We start from the raw sequence: 21,246 nt of genomic DNA on the forward strand, positions 1-21,246 counted from the left end.
TTAGGAGGAACAAAACTGTGGGAAAAGAAACCATTTCAGGAACAGGAGGAAAAAATATGAAATGAAAAGAGAAGCAAAATGAAAAAAGATTGCCGGCACCAACCCAATTCCATTATGATGAAAAACAAAACAAAGAGCTTTTATCTGAGACAAGGGTTACTGTGGTTAAATATTCATGCCCGGATAGTGTTCTTCACGTACAATGGCCACATCTTGCTATTTTCCATTTAAAACAGACACTCAGGTATTAAATACTTTATGGTTTCAAAAAGGGAGAAAAACCACAGAGCCTTTTGTGGCTCATTCAACCCAGCTGAAGCAATTCTGAGGGCAAAGAGCTCCCTCACGCGCTTGGCAGGGAAATTACAAGAAAACATGTTCCATTATCTTGGCACCATCATCGTCTGGAGGGAGTTCAACCACTCCTGCCTGCGCAGTCAGGATTGAGATGAGAAGTTTGCCCAGTTTTATTTTCCTGCTTTGGAAGCATATTTCGGCTATCTCTTTCCACTCCTCCACATCACAGTGAGAGTCATTTATCATCATCTGTTCCATCACACCTAAATTTGAAAAAAGAAAGTGAAACAACATTTTAATGCATTACCTTACTGGTTGGAGATCCATCTTAAACAGAAGCTTACATAGATTTTGGTGAATGTTAAAAGAAGGAATAATTAATCTACTACTAGATTCTCAACAGATAGACATGCAACATGCAAAGAAAATTTTAGAATAATGATATCTAGGGTTGCCAACCTCCAGGTAGTAGCTGGAGATCTCCTGCTATTACACCTAATCTCCAGCTGATAGAGATCAGTTCACCTGGAGAAAATGGCCACTTTGGCAATTGGCCTCTATGGCATTGAAGTCCCTCCCCTCCCCAAACCCCACCCTCCTCAGGCTCCACCCCAAAAACCTCCTGCCGGTGGCGAAGAAGGGCCTGGCAACCCTAATGATATCAATGTTTGTGTTACTTTTCAAGAATGAATAAAAGTAGGAATAAAAACATAAATCAAGTCATGGGTATGCCCAGACTAGGCACAGTGATGTTTAGTCAGAATGCCTCTTGTGAAAGGGACCATTAACTGGTCATTTAGCATGCATAAAAGAAACACATTCCATCAGTTGTTCAACTCAAACAACTTTAAACTGGTTTACGGCCAGTAAAGCTCTCACTCGTTCTTATGAGCCAATAAACCCCCCCAGTTCAAATCCTGTTTTAACCATGAAGTCTGTAAATGGGCCTCATGTATGTCACTCTATTAGCACAATGGACCCATGTCATCTGCAGAGGCTGCGCAGAGCATGGCAGACAGGATTGGGTGCCATTGGGGCCCTAGTTCAGGATCCACAGAAGAGGCTCTTTAAAAATGGGGCTGTAATGCAACAGTCTGGAAATTCCAGATATAATGTTAGAGAGGCAGGTTTCTGATTAAAAAAAAGTCATGGAAAAGTATCCGGCTAAAGTGTGGGCAGTATCTGCAAAAATAAACCTCTCTTGAGGAGTGGATGTTTCCTGCGTAAAAATCTGTTGCTGATCTGCCACAACCTTCAAACTCCATCACTGGACACATCCCAAAAGCATTCCTAGCTATCACCCATCTTCTTGGACCATGCTGGTGCTGTGCTGAGAAGAAGTGTTAAGGCCATCCAATGGCCTCAAAACTTGACCAGAAGAATTGTCTACCATTTGTGGGAGCAAAACACAACTTGCTGCACTTTACGCAGATGTGGAAACCTGTTATGATGAATATTCAACAAGCCCAAGCTAATCTACTTCCCTTTTTTAAAACCAAAAATATATGTTCCTATTGTGATTGCTCTTCTTGATCTCCATTCCCTTCTTGTGTTCTTATGCTTTGGTGACTAAAGGAAACCTCCACGTTCAGAGGCAGTAAACCTCTGAATACCAGTGCCAGGAGGCAACATTAGCAGAAGGCCTCAACCTCTGTGCCCTGAGAGCCAGCGTGGTGTAGTAGTTAACAGCGGGTGGTTTGGAGCAGTGGACTCTAACCCAGAGAACTGGGTTTGATTCCCCACTCCTCCACATGAGCGGGGGATACTAATCTGGTGAACTGGGTTGGTTTCCCCAATCCTACATATGAAGCCAGCTGGATGACCTTGGCCTAGTCACAGTTCTCTCTGAACTCTCTCAGCCCCACCTAACTCGCAGGGTGTCTGTCATGGGGAGGGGAAGGGAAGGTGATTGTAAGCCAGTTTGATTCTTCCTTAAGTGGTAGAGAAAATCAGCATATGAAAACCAACCCTTCTTCTTCTATTGTTGTTGCCGGACCTCCAGAGGAACTGGTTGGCCATTGTGTAAAACAGAATGCTGGACTAGATGGACCACTGGTCTGATCCAGCAAGGCTCTTCTTATGTTCTAATAACTCTTTTCGCTGTCCTGACTCAAAATTCCTATGTGTTTGCAATAAAAATGAACTTTCAACAGGTGCTTGCTGGTAAGTTATCGATCAAGACCATAAGAAGAGCCCTGGCCCATGTAGTTCAGCACCCTGCTTCACACAGTGACCAGCTAGTTCATAGAATAAGAATCATAGAGTTGGAAGGGACCTCAAGGGTCATCTAGTCCAACCCCCTGCACAATGCAGGAAATTCACAACTACTCCCCACCCCCATGACTCCAGTGACCCCTACTCCATGCCCAGAAGAAATTGCCCTGGAGTGCCAACAAACAGCACACAGAGGCCAAGGCCCTTCCCTTGTGTCGCCTCCAGAGCTTTACTGAACGTTATCTCTGCAAACTGGGAAAACATAGCCAGAGCATTAATGCCACAGAACAAACATCTGCTGAAGTCTGTTTTATAGCTACCTCATCCAGAAACACACACATTTCAAAATTCTTTGTGTGGCACTTTGTTACTAGCTCTGCTGTGCTGTGCCACTGTTCTGCCTCTGATGACAGTTTGATGCTGGCAATAATGGCTTGGATCCAATTGAAGGGACCACCTCCTTCAATATATCCCCCAGAGAGCGTTGCATTCTTCATCTGATAATCTCCTGGTAATCCCTGGCCCAAAGACCATCTGGCTGTCCTCAACCAGGGCCAGAGCCTTCTTGACTGTGGCCCCTGCCTGGTGGAATTCTCTGTCTAGGGAAACCCGGCCCCTGAAAGATCTCGCACAATTCCAAAGGGCCTGCAAGACGGAGATGTTCCGCCAGGCTAATGGTTGAGGACAGCGATGATTATCCATCTGTGACGGTTACATCTGCTGGCCTGGACCCGAATCTCCCTTCCTTTCTTCCTCTCCCCAGCCCCACCCCTCGCCAGTCTTCCTCTCTAGCCACCAATTAAGCAATGTATGTTAGATTTTTCCCTCCTAATTTTATTGCACTTAAACTTATGATTGTTTTAATATCGGGAACTATTATGTAACCTTAGACACCATCGTGGTTAGACTTTTTATGCAATTCACTGATTGTGTTTTATTATTGCTCAGTGTGTCAATGGATTGATGTTTTTATGTCATGCTGTAAACTGCCCTGAGGCCTGCTATTGCGGGGGAGGGCGGGAAAGAAAGAAAGAAAGAAAGAAAGAAAGAAAGAAAGAAAGAAAGAAAGAAAGAAAGAAAGAAAGAAAGAAAGAAAGAAAGAAAGAAAGAAAGAAAGAAAGAAAGAAAGAAAGAAAGAAAGAAAACAAGTTCTATGCTGTCACAGATTGTGCTTCCTCAAAACCTTACATTTGAGCAAGACCAATGGTTTTCAATGGGCCTACGTGCAACCAGAGGTTTTAGCCCACTAGGAAGCACAATCCATGGCAAAGTCTATCTCGTGTGGATAGGCTACAAGCCCTAGTCATCACCATTGTTATCTTCACTATAAACAACAAAGAATGCCACCAACGCGGATGGTGCTTTACAGAAGAAGTTAAGTAAAAACAACACCTGATTCTCACCCCAGGGAGTTCAGAATCCAAAGTGTGCCAACGGGAAAGAAAAAGGTATAAGATGAGCCCTGCTGAGCCAGACCAAAGGGCCCAACTGGTCCAGTATTTTGCTTCCAACACAGATTAGCTGGACGCTCCAGGGACAGGCCCTTGCTCAGTGAGATTGGCAGCTAAAAGGATCTCAGATACAGAGCTGGGAAAGACCATTGCCCGGAACAGCCGCTGCCAGTCAGAGCAGACAGTGCTCGGCTAGGTGGGCCAACAGTTCTATCTATGTTCCAGTTCAAAAACAGGGTGCGGACTCTCCCTATTGTTTCTTCCCAGAATCTGCGACTCAGGTATATTGGCCTGTGAAAACTTATGCTAGAATACGTTTTCTAAGCCTCTCAGATGCTTCGGAACTCCTGCTGGGTTGCCATGTGATCCTTTTAGCTAGTAACCATTGAGCAACTTATTCTCTGTAAATGCCCATGAGAGACAGGTAACAAAACGACAGAGGGTGGGATGAGAGGGACAAAGGTAAAAAGGGATCGGTGTGAGCAAACACTGTTATCCTTCCAGTGAAAACATCCGCAAACCCTGGCTGCACTCACCTTTGCCTTCCTTGGCAATTTCCTCCAATACCCGTATGCAATACAGTTTTTCTTCCATGTTGGAGAGAAAGAGCACTGTTGTCCCAAGGGACAAGGCTGGCGGTTTCCCATTCCACCCTTGAGTTAGGTGGCGGATGAGTTGTATGCTAGGACAGTTCTTCAGTAGGTAGATATAATCACCTGAAACCAAGCAGCAGAAAGGACATCTGAAAACCAGGAAGTATGCAAGTAGAACAGGATGGTGCTCTCTGTCTCTTGTACTCCATCTCTAAGATGTGGTAAGCAGATACGTTGCCCCTCTCCATCTAGCTTTTAACCCTTTTCGGAGGGTAGTGGAGTCTCCGTCTTTGGAGGTCTTTAAGTAGAGGCTGGATGGCCATCTGTCGGGATGGCTTTGATTGTGGGATCCTGCATGACAGGGGGTTGGACTGGATGGCCCTTGTGGTCTCTTCCAACCTTGTGAACTTGTGAACTGAGATCGCTGAGGCTATTGGTGAGAGAGTAGGAAGCTACAAGGAATGGGCCTCCTCAACAGTGGCACCTCTCCTAGTGGAACTCCTTACTCAAAGAGGCCTGTCAGGCTTTGGGGTGGGGGTCTGTTTAAGAGCTTCCTCTTCAGAACAATCTATGATTCATTTCACAGCAGTCTTGATTTTCTCTAGAGCAGCGAACTGGGGGGAGGGTTTTGGCGCCTGGGGATCCGTGAGGGTAATCCAGGGTGTCTGGCAATAGTTTGTACAGACAGAGGATGAGTCCTTCTTACGCTTCCCAGGTCATGTGAAAACAGATCCCCCCCCCACGTTTTTTTTTTAGGAATGGGAGCAGCAACTCTCTGCCGCAAGGGGAAAGGGATGGAATCAAGTTTCTCCTCTTTGAAGGGCAGCAGCTCACAGAGCTACTACCTCCCCGCTCCAGTCACCTAGTTTCCAGGTGACCTCAGTGCTAGCTAGAAAATATGCTGATTGGTTGCGGTTGAACCAATACCTCAATCCCGGGAACTCTAATGAGTTGAGTGGTGCCAAAGAGGATCGGTCCTTATGCAGCTGGATCCAGTGATCTGTCAGAAGAAGGTGCTGATGGTTGCACATCTTCACAGCTTTGGGAGGGGCTTTGGCTCAGTGGTAGAGCATCTGCCTGGCATGCAGAAGGTCCCAGGTTCAATCCCTGGCATCTCCAGTTAAAGGGACTAGGCAGGAAGGTGATGTGAAAGACCCCTGCCTGAGACGCTGGAGAGACACTGCCGGCCTGAGTAGACAATACTGACTTTGATGGACTAAGGGTCTGATTCAGTATAAGGCAGCTTCATGTGTTCATGTGTGTTCCCCTCCCTGCAGCAGTTTTTTTTAGACCCCAGGAAGTCCTGTGTGGAGTAACAGCTATGCCAATCAGTGAACTAAAGTGGAGTGGGGAAAACTTCCCTCCCCCAATGTAGCTCCTCAACCCATGCATGGGGGAAAGGAGGAAGGGAGAGAGAGCTCTGACTTTAGACAAAGAAGAAGAGGAAGAGTTGGTTTTTATATGCCAATTTTCTCTACCTTTTAAGGAGAATCAAACTGGCTTACAATCTCCTTCCCTTCCTCTCCCCACAACAGACATCTTGTGAGGGAGGTGAGACTGAGAACTGTGACTAGCCCAAGGTCACCCAGCTGGCTTCATGTGTAGGAGTGGGGAAACCAACCCGGTTCACCAGATTAGAGTCCACTGCTCCTGTGGAGGAGTGGGGAATCAAACCCGGTTCTCCAGATTAGAGTCCACTGCTCTTAACCACTACACCATTATAGAAAATAAAAACATTTTCTTCAGCTGACTTCTAAAGTGAAACTGATAAAGCATCTTACTGGACTGTTTTGAGGATGGAATCATCCATGGGGCATATGTGACTTGTTGCACATGCTCTGAAAAGAGGCCACTTGGCATCTGATGTGTGCTGGCAAGAGAGGAGGAGAGTGCTTGTGGGGGGTGCATATGAAAAAATTTAAGCAAAGTGGAGTCCTCTGATGGCTAAGATCTGAGAACCACTGATCTAGGGCATCATTGCTGTTTTAGTTTAAAATTACAGTATACAATCAATGGGACTGACAACTGCCTTGAGAAAGCTAACCGTGCAGAATGCAAAAATTACCAACGAATAAGCCTTTGGAATCTACCTGTGGAGAAGCTCTTGAGCTGGTTGATGTAGTCCATGGCTCCAGTGACCTGGCCCTGCTTGCACAAGCACAGAGCAGCTTTCTTGTGAGCCCTGCACCGGCTGTAGGCAATCTGAGCCAAAGCGAGACACTTGGACGTGTTGTGTTTATCCTCCTCCCCATAGGCATAGATGGCATCACCTGCTTCCTCGCTGAGTGACAGACTACAGGAAACAAAGGCAGGATGATAAACTGCTGGACTTTGGGGCATTATGAAGAATTTCAAAGGACACAATAACACTTAGCATTTCTATGTTTCGGAGAAGCCCTTTTCAAACTGTGTTCCAGAGAACGTTGAGATTCTCTGGAAGCATACCAATTGTTCCTCAGTTTGCAGGTCAGTTCTGGTGGACAAGCTTGCCTGCAAGACACTTTATCCATTACTACTGTACACTACAATGGACAGACACTGAGGGGTGCATTCTAGGATGCATTTTCATTTCATTTAAGATGAAACATTCATCAGAACAATAGGAAGAGCACTGCTAGATCCAACTAAAGGCCCACCTAACCCTATACTCTTCAGCTGCCGTTTTCACACATTAAGCCTCTATTAAAGAGGCAGGACATTTTTCTCCAGGCCTGCTGGCAACCCCAGTTACATGTTAATTTTCTTCAGCAGGGCAAATGGCAGCTCCTCAGGGTGTGCTGCAGCCCTGATCCAAAGTTGGGTCCGCACATGCCTAGAAAGCATGGAAGTCCCAGACCAAGTCTGTCAGCTGGAACCAAGGACACACCCTGGAAAAGTTCCACATGTCAGCACGCAACAAGATAGCACCCACATGGGCGTGTATGCCAGACTCTCTGTTCGTTATACCCACTCCTGCCCATCTCTGAGATCCACGGCTGTGATCCAGAGAACTCTTTCAATTACGCTCACTGGGATTTCTCTGGTTACTGACAACCCCTTGTGCTGCATCGGAGTTTGGTGAGTGGCTTGTTGAGCCCTCCAGAGGCTCCTGTTAGAAGGGGGCTTATTGGTGCAGACGTGCGTGTGGGTTGGGGAACGTATTCTCGGGGGCTGGGGCCCATATTATTCTCAGCTCTCCAGCCACTCATTATTGAAGCCCCCAGGAGGTTGAACTGGCAATCTTGGCCCTGAGAATACCTTGACCTATTCGCGCCGCAAGGCTTCTGTGCAGTTGTGGCTGGTCTTGCTGCAGTCTCCCTCCTTTGGCCAGAGTCCAAAGAAGGGGGTGGCACACAGGACGAAAGTGCTCTCCTGCAGGAATTGAGCCTGCCTGCTACCACTCAACTGTTGGTCAAAGGATGGAAACTGCAGCAAGGCTCGCCACATCTGCACAGAAGCCTTGTCACACCCATAGGCCAAGGCTGGTCAAGGAATTCTCAAATCCAGTGATTCCCAATAGGGGAGCTCATAGGTGTCATGGCATCTGCTGGGGTGTTTTCTTCTTCCCCCAAACATCTCTTTCCCAAGAGCAAAGAGTCAACCCTGACCTTCCTTCATCTCTAGAGCACAGAAGGCATCACCTTGCTGACAGCAAAGAGCGTCCGTTTGGAAACAAGATGCTTGGGACCTCCCAGTATGGATTGATGTCATTAGCCCCAGCCCCCATATCAAGCCATTCTGTGGTGGTGCCCTGCCCACTTGATGTTCTCAAATTTCCAAAAGCACCCACAGACTCTACAATATTGGGGACCCCTCCCCTAATTCTGTTCAAAGCCTGCCAGTTGGGCATGCTTGCTGGTCAGAGCAACTAGGGGTCCATTCATACATGCCAGCTTGGAAGGCTTTAAGAGAGGAGTGGACATGTTCATGGAGGAGAGGGTTATCCATGGCTACAAGTCAAAATGAATACTAGTCATGATGCATACCTATTCTCTCCAGGATCAGAGGAGCATGCCTACTATATTAGGTGATGTGGAACACAGGCAGGATGCTGCTGCAGTCGACTTGTTAGTGGGTTTCCCAGAGGCACCTGTTTGGCCACTGTGTGAATAGACTGCTGGACTTGATGGGCCTTGGTCTGGTCCAGAATGGCTTTTCTTATGTTCTTATAACTGAGGCAGTGCCAAAGTGGAAGAGAGTCATGTTGTGAATGCTTCTTGTGCAGTCCAGAGCTTTCACTACTACCCATGCCAGGATCGATTCTGTTTTGGCTTGGCTGCTTTGTGCAGCTAACAGATTGCCTTTGCTGTTCTCTCTATTGCTTGACCTTCCACTGCCCTGACTTTCATAGCAACCAGTCAGATAGAGCCAGGCTGCCTCGGTTTCTGAGCAACTGCACTTCACATTTTGAAAATTATTGTCCAGTGAAATACACTTGGCATTTTTTTTTTGAAGGATCATCAGGAATGGCCCCAAGGGACCACTTACTTTTGCTGGGTGATCCAGTACATCACCAGATCTAACCGTTTCTCAGATAAGGCGCATTTGATGGCTTCTGTTGTCAAATTTTCAGGAAGAGGATGCTTGACAGCTGTGCTTGTGCTTACAAGAGCTTCACAGTACATAAGCTGAGGGAGCATCTTCCCTTTAACACCTCTGACCTCTAAAGAGAAAAGTTGGGAAGGGGGTGGAGAGGAAAAGCTTGAAAAAAAGCACGCTTCTGCCTGTGGCTGTTTGTACCTTCCCTCCTTCCCAATTTGGATTCCATCAAAGGAGCCCCAATTCTGATTTCAGAGTAAATTGTTGAAATTCAGGGAAGGGGCAAGCAATTGCTTACCTTACATTACTATTTCGGTTCAGAAGAGTCAAAGAATTTGGACATTAATGGAAAGGGATGCAGGTTTGGGAGATAAAAGATGTAAATGGGGTGAAAAGATGAAAAGGGGTGAGTGGAATAATGAGAAGTGGGGACTGAAAAAAACAGTATTTATGGACATTTACTGACAGCCCAAGCACAGAGGAGATAAAACAGCAGCAACAGGTCCAAATGCAAAATGCAGACAAACTAGAAACATGGCACAGATAAATGCTTTTGAAGAATTTACAAGCTTTGAGTGGCAGCCCTAAGAACATCCCTCCGCATTCCGTGTAATGTTCACCTGGCAAATGGATGATATTAGACAGTGCTGCCTCAGCCAATCAGAGAAGCTAAAAAGAGAAACGCTCATGTCTGAGGATCGCCATACCCTTAAATTTCTCCATGGTCTCTTCATTCCGTAGAACACCTCTCGGGCAGTTTGCTGCAAATACTGCTGCAGATTCATACTGGCCACGGGAAAATAATTCATTGAATCTAGACAAATTAAAGTACACACAATTTTAAGTGGAAATGGCTAGATACAAGAACTGAATTTTTGGCAACAGGGCCGCATTAGCTAGGTCCGACCTTGCAGCCACATTGCAGAGAGCAAGGAGGAGACTCCAATGTGGAAAGTCTATCTTCTTCCATGTTCCTGACTTGAAGCAGACTTCATTAGGCTGGCTGCAGTAGGAAGCAAATCACATCTTCCTGAGGTGTCTTAGTCAGTGGGTGGGAATGACGGTGAGGTTGCAGGGAAACGAGAAGGGGAGCTCTGCGCCTCTGTGCAGGCTTCCCCATTTGACCAGTACAATAGATGCATCAGAGAGACCAGACCAACACCCTGTGTTGTTTAAGAGGTCATTTGGGGTAAGCTGAATATTGTTTTGGTTTAAAGCAGTGTTTTGCAGATGAAGTTGTTGATACCGGGTATATTCCAGAATTATAAACTGGCTGGCTATATAGTTTGTGGTTACATTTTCCTTTTAAATACAGTATACAGTAAAAGTTTTGCTAACTGGTACCTGGCTAACTGGGCAGCTCACTTAACTGAGTGGGGACTTGCTAAGTGACTTGGGTGCAAGCTCAGTAAAAGCTTGGTTATCCAGCATATTTGGTTAACCAGCAATCCCAGTTCCCATGGATTACAGTTAACAAAGCCTTTAATGTATCACAATGATTTATTGTTTTGTTTTTATGTTGTTACCTGTCTTGGGTCCCAGTATGAATTGATGTCGTTGGTGCCAGCCCCCACAGGAAAAATACAGGTCTTGACATATTTTTAATAAATAAATGGAGTGTCTAATACAGAGGTCTGCGGGGGTGGGTGGGAAGCGGCATGGTACAGGCCGATCTCATGAGATCTCGGAAGCTAAGCAGGGTCAATACTTGGAAAGGGTGACCTCCAAGGAAGACTTTGCAGAGGAAGGCAATGGCAGACCACCTCTGCTTCTCACTTGCCTTGAAAGCCCCTTGCTGGGGCCACCATAAGTCAACTACGACTTGGTGGCACTTCATGCACCCACACAGAGAAGAAAAGGGAAGATGAGGGAGCACAGACCAGAGGGCTCTCTGGGCACCTGCTCACCTTACCTTTCAATATATTCAAGCAAGGCTGCCGCCTCTTTGGCTTGGTTGGCATCACGTTCAAATAAGCAAGAGCTGCTGGTGATAACTGAACCTGAAAGATTGGTCAATTGGAAAACAAAATCAACAGTAATGTTACCCAAACTAGGAACCATGGAAGAATATAAATTTAGACTGGGCTTCCCCCAAAGCAATCTGGGGATGGTCGTTTGCTAAGGGTGCTGAGAACGCTGTTAGAAACGCCTAGCACACTGGGCAGAACTGTAGTTCCTCGAGTCCTCTGGGGAAAGTTAGGTTCTTGACAATTAGTTTTGCTTAAAAAAAAAATCATAGGCCCTGCTCTGTATGGCTGTACTACATGAGTGAACACCAGAGGCAGGGCCTCTTCTGCGGTGGCACTAATAGGGTTGCCAGCTCCAGGTTGAGAAATACCTGGAGATTTTGGGAGTGGAGCCAGAGGAGAGCGGGGTTTGGAGACAGGAGGGACTTCAATGTCATAGAGTCCAATTGCCAAAGCGGCCATTTTCTCCAGGGGAATTGATCTCTGATGCCTGGAGATCAATTGTAATAGCGGGAGATCTCCACCCATCACCTGGAAGTTGGCAACCCTAGGCACTAAAGCATTGGAACTCCCTCCCCACTAAGATTTGCGTGGTAATAAATGTACAAGCCAAGCAAAGATGCTTTTATACTTTCAGGCCTCCTTTTCCTGTGGTGCTTTTGCTGCATTTTTTTATCTTATCATCTTATTGTTTTTTCTGTTTTTAGAATTCATATTGCAATAAAGCCAAATATTTATACGCAGAGGCTGGCCATAAATATTTTAGATAAATAAATATGTTAACATATGACCTACTGTGCACCAAGCAACGCTGCCCCTGCCCAGAGGGTTTATGGTCTGTACAAACATACAGGAAGGCAGAGGGACTGGCAAAGAAGTCATGGAGATGGATTGTGGAGTCAGTTGGCAACAGAGAAGCAGGAAATATGAAGTCAGGGTGGAAGCTGCCCCAGGCAAAAATCACTGAGATGTAAATTTTGAAAACAAGATGAATTACAATTAATGAGATGGTGTAGAACAGAGGTGTTGAGGACTAAAGGAAAGGGAGGAGATATATTCATATATGAATAAATCCTGACCAAATGCACATTTTTGCGTAGCTGCTTGCCTGTTATGGGGGGGGAGGGGCTGCTGTGGAGTAGTGATATTCTAAACAAAATTTTACCTTCTCCAACTCTTTGTTCATTTTCTCTCATTTGAACCACTATTTGCTTCAGGGCTTCAACACTCCTGTCTGTATTCTCCCACATATTCACTGCATTCGCAAACTGTGCTTTTCGGTAATAGCTACAAAAAAAGGGAATACTGGGTGAACAAGCTGGCTCATCCGACTGTTCACAAGACCTGCCGTGAAATCCTAAACAGAGTTACACCCGTCTAAGTCCGCTGACTTAGGGTGCATCTCTGTTTAGGACTGTGGCGTTGGCCTTCCTGACTTCCTTGATCCTTAGAATTTTGTTCCATTTCTTTTTGCCCCCTCCAAGCTCCAGTCTTCAAACCTTAAGGACATCTTCTGTGCAACAAACTTTCCCACTGAATTTCTCTGCCCTGATTCATCAAAGGACTCACAATTTATTGCCTCAGGATAAATTCATTTATTGTGTTCTGGTAGATTTGCAAGCCTTTTCTATACAGAGATACACTAGCTACAGTTTTACATCAGTGCTCCTCTCCCCCCCACCCATTATTTTTGTACTGTGGTTGTACCATTGACAGAACTGGGGCCCTGGTTGCCCGCGGGCCACAGCAATCTTAAGATTTAGAGCCATCTATTGTTAATTAACTGGTTTTAATATTTTTGAATTTGTATGTGATTTTATTGAGATTGTTTTTATTGTATTCAAATGAATTTGTATGGTTTTACATGTTGTTAGCTGCCCGGAGCCCGGTTTTGGCTGGGAATTGAGAGCAGGGTATAAATCGAATTAAACAAACAAAAAAACAAATAAATGTCTGAATCTATGGCTCTGAGAAAGGAGAGCATTTTTCAAGACTGGACTAGGAATTCTAGATTCCACAGGACAGTTGGTGATTAATCAAACAAATGTATCAGTAAACTCATATAACTTGAATATAAAGATGGGGGAATAGGTACAATTTCTGTAAAACTATCCTGTCTGAGTTAACTTTTAAAACATCCCCTAAAGTTTGGGGTTTCTAGTACTGCTACCTAATAAGCAATTTCACAGCAATGTATTGTCTAACAACAACATTCTCAACATGACAGACTGGGGACTGAATCCTTACTCATGAAAGGAAAGCTCTACTACTAAGTTGTGGGCCCTTCCCATTGAATAAAAGTGACTATGTTCTGGGTGAGACCACTGGTTGCTGAGGATTCCATCTGTCTAGTGCCTTGGCCAAGAGTCTTTCCCTAGTTGGGCTTCACGAGATTCTCTAATTTGAGGTACCAATGGTTAAACACAGAACTTCAGACACCACTACGCTTTGGCTTCTTCTCACGTAAGCAGAGAGAATTGTATCAGTATGGCAATTCAAGTTATACACTAGCATGGGTGGGTGGGAGGATACCCACAGAGCCCACCTTAAAAAAAGGCAAATGTATAAGGTTGCCAACTCCGGGTTGAGAAATACCTGGAGATTTTTGGGGCGGAGCCTGCAGAGGGTGGGGTTTGGGGAGGGAATTCAATGCCATAGAGTCCAATTGCCAAAGCGGCCATTTTCTCCAGGTGAACTGATCTCTATCGGCTGGAGATCAGTTGTAATAGCGGGCGATCGTCAGCTGGTACCTGGAGGTTGGCAACCCTACAAATGTATGTTGCAAATGGAATCACTGTACCAAAGCTTCAGCTTCTCATTCTCTTCCTCAGACGTATCTCGCCGGCTCTGGGCACGATTCAGCTTCTCTTCAATAACAGTCATGTTCTCCATGGGGACATATTTTGTCAACATGTCATCTTTCAGCTCTCGCACCCGCTTTTGCAGATGGGCAAGGTGCTTAGCAAGGGCATCCATGTCCAAGGAATCTTTATGGCTGAGACCTATCGAGGAAGGGAGAGCAAAACTTTCCGCAAACTTGAGACTGCAATCAGCACACCAGCTATTTTAGAGAATTCAAGCTGAGAACAAACTGTGATTAAAATAAAAACCAAAGTCATAATAGCTTTTATTATCAACATTGAAGGTAATCCTAGGATCCTGCCGCTTCTTAAAGAGAAAAGCCCAAGTATATCACAATGCTGAAAGGCATGCTCACATACTCAGTCTTCTGGCATATCGCACATGCTATGTAACAGCTCAGCATTCACACATGGGGTAGTCACAGTTCTCTCAGAACTCTCTCAGCCCCACCTACCTCACAAGGTGTCTGTTGTGGGGGGGGAGGGAAGGTGATTGTAAGCTGCTTTGAGAATCCTTGAAGGTAGAGAAAAGTGGGGTATAAAAACCAACTCTTCTTCTTCATTATATCCTGCTGAGGTCCCTTCCCTCCCCAGGCTCCACCCAACCCAGAGTCGGCAACCCTGTGACAGACTGTTGGATTAGAATCTGGGAGACACAGGTTTGAATCTCCGCTCTCCCACGGTAGTTTTCTGGGTGACCGTGGGCCAGTCACACACTCTCAGCCTAACCTACCTCTCACAAGGTTATGAGGATAAAATGAAGAAGGGGAGAATGCTGAAAGCCCCTTTGGCTCCACATGGGGGAGAAAGGCAGGGGTAGGATGAGAGAACAGCATTACAGACAGCAGGTGAGAGTGTAGAAGGAAGAAAGTAGGGAAGGAGAGCTGAGAGGTGACACCAGCAGGCTATCTTGAGAACGGGAAAGGTTTGACTTGCTTCTCCCCATCTCTACCCCCACCCCCAGGGCTTCCTCAAAATGGCTTGCCACAGTTTTACTTGAGACAACAACGCACGGCCCCGCAGCCAAAGAGGAACTATCCCCAAGCTACAGTCTAGCTATATGAGGATCATCCTAAATTAATGCTCCATGTTCAGAGAATTCTGCAGAATACAACTTGCTGGGAGACAAAAGCAGGAGAGAACGGTTGTCTTCTGCTTGCTTGCAAGCTTCCCTGCAGGCAACGAGCTGGGTGCCGGGGAAGCAGGAAGACGGACTGGATGGCCCTTATCTAAACTCGGACAAAATCAATGTTCCATTATGGAGGACCTACCTGGTATGGCCTTAGAAGGGTCATATTTTTTGCGTGGGGGTCGAGGAGCTTCAGCAGCAGGTGATGTTCTCAAAGTTCTTATTTTTCGTATCAACTTCTCAGTTCTTTCAGAATTTCTCTGAATTGTCCTTATCCTAAAAAAAGAAGAGTTATTTAAAGTTAGAATTGCTTCAGGATAATCCTGCCTCACTCATGCAGGCGGGTGCCTAAGGAGACTGGCTTTTGAAGTAGGGGGCTTGTGAGGGGCTCTGATATCTTTGTTTCTTGCAGTTGTTCTTATTTTAAGAAGAGGTGGTTTTTATACCCCGCTTTTCTCTACCATATGGAGCCTCAAAGAGGCTTACAATCACCTTCCTTTCCCTCCCTCTCACAACATGTGGCTGCTGTAAAAGAGGCAAATTCCATGCTGGCCATAATTAGACGAGGAATAGAGAATAAAACTGCTGATATCGTACAAATCTATGGTGAGACCACACTTGGAATACTGTGTACAGTTCTGGTCATCATACCTAAAAAAGGATATTACAGAGCTTGAGAAGGTGCAGAAAAGAGCAACCAAAATGATTAGGGGACTAGAGCAACTGTCCTATGGGAAGCAGTTAAGACGCTTAGGGCTGTTTAGCTTGGAAAGAAGGCGGCTGAGGGGAAACATGATAGAGGTCTATAAAATTATGCACGGTTTGGAGAGAGTGGACAGGGAGAAGTTTTTCTCCCTCTCCAATTATACTAGAACACGGGGTCATCTGCTAAAGCTGGAGGGTGAGAGATTCAAAACAGATAAAAGGAAGTATTTTTTCACACAACACATAGTTAAATTGTGGAGCTCCCTGCCCCAAGATGTGGTGATGGCTGCCAGCTTGGAGGGCTTTAAGAGGGGAGTGGACATATTCACGGAGGAGAGGGGTATTCATGGCTATTAGTTAGAATGGATACTGGTCATGCTGCATACCTATTCTCTTTAGTATCAGAGGAGCATGCCTATTATTTTGGGTGTGGTGGAACACAGGCAGGATGGTGCTGCTGCGCTTGTCTTGTTTGTGGCTTCCTAGAGGCACCTGGTTGGCCACTGTGTGAACAGACTGCTGGACTTGATGGGCCTTGGTCTGATCCAGCAGGGCCTTTCTTATGTTCTTATATGAGGAAGGTGGGGCTGAGGGAGTTCTGAGAGAACTGTGACTGGCTCAAGGCTTCCAGTAGGCTTCATGTGGAATCAAACCTGGTTCTCCAGATTAGAGTCCACCGCTCATGTGCAGGAGTGGGAATTCAAAACCGGTTCTCCAGTTTTAGAAAAGTATATAAATCCATCGTTCTTAACCACTACACCACACTGTCTCTTAACCTTGCATTTCTTATGGGGATTATTTAGTTTTTGGTACCATTCACTAGGCATTTGGAATTAAAATATTGGGTCAGAAGGGGAGTATTAATGAATACATCCTTCAAGGGGATAGGATTGGAAGGGTTGTTTCTTACTTAATTGATTCACTGAAGTTATGGTTCACAAGGAAGGGAGTGTTGTTTTAAACTGAGCAAAAAGATCTGAAAAGTTGTTACCGCTCTACCTATTAGAGGCATGGTATAATGTAACTTTAGTGTTTCAAATGGGGAAAAATAAAACTCTCAGCAGCAGCAACAAAATATCCTGTCTGTTTCTTTTTCTTTCCCAGTTAATCCATTTGGGAAAGCTGCAGTTCACAGTTCTCTTGAAGAACCAGTCCAGTCAGACACTACAACTGTATGCATCTTTCCACAGGCAGTCATCCTGTGCTTTTTAAAACACAAAGCCTACATTCAATATGCTTATTTAGTTGGCTTGTGTTGTTTTATGTTCCTAGCACTGTAGTTTTTACGAGCTGGAGTTTTTATTGCTGCTGTTCTTATCATGTACATAATTTCTAACTTGTAGAAATAAATTGGAGAGCCAGCATGGTGTAGAGCTTAAAAGTGTTGGACTAGTTTCTTGGAGACCTGGGTTCAAATCCCCACTTCTGCCGTGGAAGCTCTGGGCCAGTTACATTCTCACAGTTCACCTACCTCACAATTGTTGAGGATAAAATGGAAAGATTAGAAGGATAGAGGCCACTTTGGGTCCCCAATTGGGAGAAAGGCAAGATACATATGAATTACATAAATAAATTATTTCCTTTTATATTTTGTAAGCTGCCACAAATGCTCCTTGGAGCAGAAAAGCTGCATTTAGTTGTTTAAAGAAATTATCTATTAAACCATTAATATCCCACCTTTCTCACCAACAAGGGTGGCTCAAGGCTGCTGACAATAGCCAAGCAAGCAAAATAAATACAACCAAAATTAAATTTAAAAATATAAACAATACCCCAAACTATCTTAAGGGAAACAGAAGTTATCTTTCTAATCTTTTTGATGCTAGTCGTAAACATACCAAGTCATTTCGGGGGTGCTTTCACACATACTGAATAATGCACCTTCAATGCACTTTAATGATAATTTGCAAGTGGATTTTGCCATTTCACACAGTAAAATCCAACTGCAAAATGCATTGAAAGTGGGTTAAAAGTGCATTGTTCAGCTTGTGTGAAAGCACCCTGTAAAGAAACACTAGTGCCCTTCTCTTTGAACACATGAAGCTGCCTTAGACAGCAATACTCAGAATCCTGCTCAGGTCCATTCAATGGGGTTTACTCCCAAGAAAGTGTTCTTAGGATTGCGCAGTTAGTCAATGCATGGGTCCATCTAGTGCAGGACTGTCTGCTCTGACTGGCAATGGTTCTCCAAGTAAGAGGATCTTTTCCAGCCCTGTTACTCAAAAACTTTTTTCATAGGAAATGGGGGAGGGGGGATCTGGGGAGTTTTCCATGCACAGAAGGTACTCCCCTACTAAGCTGTGGTGCTTTCAAAATGTTTTGTGATTCATTTAAAATATTTCTATTCGGCCCTTCTTTATAAAACATGAATGGCTTTCAGCAGTTAAAACAGTACTTATAAAAAGACGCTTTTATTCCCAGGTTCATGGGGCGATCGTACCATTTGATCATAATCACATATTGCATATGAGTATGCATATTGCATATGAGTATACATATTGCATATGAGTATAAAATATAATACAAGTCTCTCAAAGTTAAAAATAAGAGAAGGGGTCCCTTACTTCTCTTCCAGTTGAGTAATTCTCTTCATATAATACATGAGAGTTGTAGATTCACATGCTAGCACTTTTAATTTCCCATGAAGATAGAATGCAGTTCTCTGGCCTTTCTTTATTGCTTCTATAAAGGCATCGTATTCCTGCTTGATTGTAATCAGGATGTTCTTATATGCCTTGACGTGTTCAATTATCTGGGTCGATAACAGGGAGACTGGATATTTGCCAGTGCTGATTTATAACAACATCAGAAACAAAATAACAAACTGTCCATTCCAAAATCTCTGAGCAGATGCTAAACTCTTGAAGGGGCAGACCAAAAATTCACCTCTCCAAGGGCCCAATAGCATAACCCCATGCATATTTAGTCAGAAGTAAATCCTAGTATGTTAAATGAATGCTGCCCAATCCTATGCGTGTTTACTCAGAAGTAAGCCTTAACTGTTCAATGGGTCTGACTTCCAAATAATTATGCCTAGGACTGCTGCCTTCCACTAGTCCTCTAACTGCATGGAGACTTCATGGAAGTTTACACATTCATTTTTTTAAAAGCAACAGTTATCCTTATTTTAAATTTTATAAAAGACAAAGAGTTGGACCCAGACTAAATTTTCCAGTGGCAGAATTAAACTTTCCTGCCTCCCCCCTCCCACTACAGTCCACTATTAAATACTGCTCCTGAGTAATGACATGGAGGGGGTCTGCAGGAGGTAGGTGGAATGGGTAGAAATATTCAATTTACTCTGGATCTAACCCCAAATACAACGAACTCATTCAAATTGACACACTTCAAACAGACTGCCTACTTTACCATTGATGGTACTAATCACAAGCATTATATAGTTAGAGTTGCCAGCTCCAGGTTGGGAAATACCTGGAGATTTTTTGGGGCGGAGCCTGAGGAGGGCAGGGTTTGGGGAGGGCCTTCAATGCCATAGAGTCCAATTGCCAAAGCGGCCATTATTCAGACTGGCAGTGGCAGACTGGCACTGGCTCTCAGGCTGAGAACTTTAGTATCACCTACAACCTGCTCCTTACTGGAGATGTCGGGGATTGAACCTGGGACCTTCTGCACACCAAGCAGATGCTCTACTGCTGAGCCATAGCCCCTCCCCAAATTATGCCTCAGTTCTGACCCCACTAGGTGGCCTTAAGCGATTTGCCTCCCTGCCTGCAATGTGGGGATAACAATAGCAGTCAACTCTGCAGGATTAGGATTAATGATATCACTTATGAAAAGAGTTTTGCGCATTCGAATGCTACATCAACCTTAAGTTTCAGCGAGAACAAAACTAGTATCCCAGGGCCACAAAGATTGCATCCATTAATTCAGAGAAGTGTAATATTTGCGGCAATGGTCAGTTACCATTTCAAACACATTTCGGTATATGACGTAATACTCCTCAGCAGGCCCTGCCTCGGTACAGCCCACTTTCCCAATTTCTGAAATGATATATCTCTGGACGCTCTCCAGAAACTCCTTCTCACTCTCAGGGATGATGGGAGGCAGTACTGAATGCCTGCTCACTCCGATGCTGGCTGTCGACATAGTAGAGAAGCCAGCTAGGTTTCCATTGCAGGCAGAAAGTGTAGGCCTCGGTCAGTCTCCTCTGAATGGAAGCAATACTTCAGTCATTGCCTAATAGAAAGATGTCACTGTTAAGATATTTGGAAACATCAAAATAGTTGGAGGCAATTCTCCAGCTCTATTCTAGGAGAATCATATTGAATACAATGTAGATTAAGAGAGCTAGTTAAAATAGTGGATAATGGACTATGCTACAAACTAGGAAGAGTTAAACCTCAGCACTGCCATAAATCCATTACATGGCCTTCAGGAAGCCCACAGGGGAATGAGGCAGTGCAGAGACATAACTTTTATTAGTTTTAGTTTTTTTAAAGTTTGGGCAGTTAACCAGAACAGCTCTATTTTGTCTGTTATGCACTATATTTCCCCTTCTAGTCTCAGCTTGCTAATGTGAAAATTTAGAATTCCCTCTTGTCTAGCAGAAGCTTTAAATTCCTCTCCTCCTCCATGGTATGCTAAGAAGATAAAGGTTTGAAAATTTCTCGAGGTGTGCCCAGATGCTTTCATAAGGAATGTGAAGTGGCTTATAAAGGTGCACCATTTCTAAGGGACTGTGTTCAAAACTGCTTTAATCTGCATCAGATTGAAACATTTAAACATTGGATACTTCATCTAACTAGCTGTCATTCTTTCCCTCACAAAACCTTGTATTCCCACTCAAGGGAAAGAGCCTAGACTCAAGCTCTAGTTGGAGATTTCAGTAGCTTTTCAGTGTTGGAAGGAAGACATGTTCTATATTATTTAGACCTGAGCATAGGTAGAATAAATTTCTGTTTCTTACTTCTTTGTTCTGAGAGAGCTTTCAAAATGGCTAGAACTGAATGTAAAGTTTGTTCCTGGTCAGACTTTAAGATTCAGCAGCAGTCACTGTGTAGGGAACTTGCATTTTAATCTTTCAGATGTACATGTTTCCTGATTTTTACCTGCAAATGCCATGCCTTTCCTTTTATCCCTTAGAAGCGCCTTGATCCATTGATCTTGAGCAGCATATATCTAGTGTTTGAGGGATATAAGGACTGAAACAAATCTTGCCACTGACAATGTAGCCTTGGGATCCCTATCGCTTAGTAGAAAAGGAATTATGTCAGACACAGAGGCATTAGATTTGTATGTTAAAAGGGGGGAGATATAATGTGATCGAAGTTCCTCGTAAAAGCGGCATTCCAAAAGGGCATGAGCTAGTGAATCGATAGAGCCAGAAGAGCAAGGACAGGTCCTGTCTGGATATGGTATATTCAAAATTCTGCCCTGCATAACCATAGAGGGGTTAGCATTCAATCTCGCTAAACAGAAGGCTCTAGAAAGATGAGTTGTCAAATAATATGTATAAGCAGACAAACCATGTGGTGGTGGTATTCTGAAGAA

At 44.5% G+C, this 21,246-nt stretch overlaps 1 protein-coding gene across 1 annotated transcript; it reads right to left on the reverse strand.

Annotated features, from left to right (window-relative positions):
• Positions 1 to 341: 341 nt before the first annotated feature.
• CLHC1 (clathrin heavy chain linker domain containing 1) lies at positions 342 to 19,842 on the reverse strand. Its single transcript, XM_056853290.1, has 11 exons — positions 19,660 to 19,842; positions 18,300 to 18,487; positions 15,173 to 15,306; positions 13,841 to 14,042; positions 12,206 to 12,327; positions 10,986 to 11,073; positions 9,781 to 9,887; positions 9,023 to 9,197; positions 6,646 to 6,848; positions 4,499 to 4,678; positions 342 to 560 (listed from the first exon to the last, which is right to left on the reverse strand). The coding sequence occupies exons 1-11, from the start codon at positions 19,840 to 19,842 to the stop codon at positions 364 to 366; spliced, it is 1,779 nt and encodes a 592-aa protein (XP_056709268.1). The 3' UTR covers positions 342 to 363.
• Positions 19,843 to 21,246: the final 1,404 nt, after the last annotated feature.

The sequence above is a fragment of the Euleptes europaea genome, chromosome 7 (assembly GCF_029931775.1).
Source record: "Euleptes europaea isolate rEulEur1 chromosome 7, rEulEur1.hap1, whole genome shotgun sequence".
NCBI lineage: Eukaryota > Metazoa > Chordata > Lepidosauria > Squamata > Sphaerodactylidae > Euleptes > Euleptes europaea.

What these genes read in the sequence shown, in the direction of transcription:
- CLHC1 (XM_056853290.1), bottom strand. Translation starts at nt 19,842, where the DNA reads ATGTCGACAGCCAGCATCGGAGTGAGCAGGCATTCAGTACTGCCTCCC. An exon ending in CCCTTCTAAGGCCATACCAG is followed by an intron (nt 14,043 to 15,172) that starts GTAGGTCCTCCA and finishes CTTCCTCGATAG; the next exon opens with GTCTCAGCCATAAAGATTCC. An exon ending in GACCATGGAGAAATTTAAGG is followed by an intron (nt 9,198 to 9,780) that starts GTATGGCGATCC and finishes TTTTCTCTTTAG; the next exon opens with AGGTCAGAGGTGTTAAAGGG.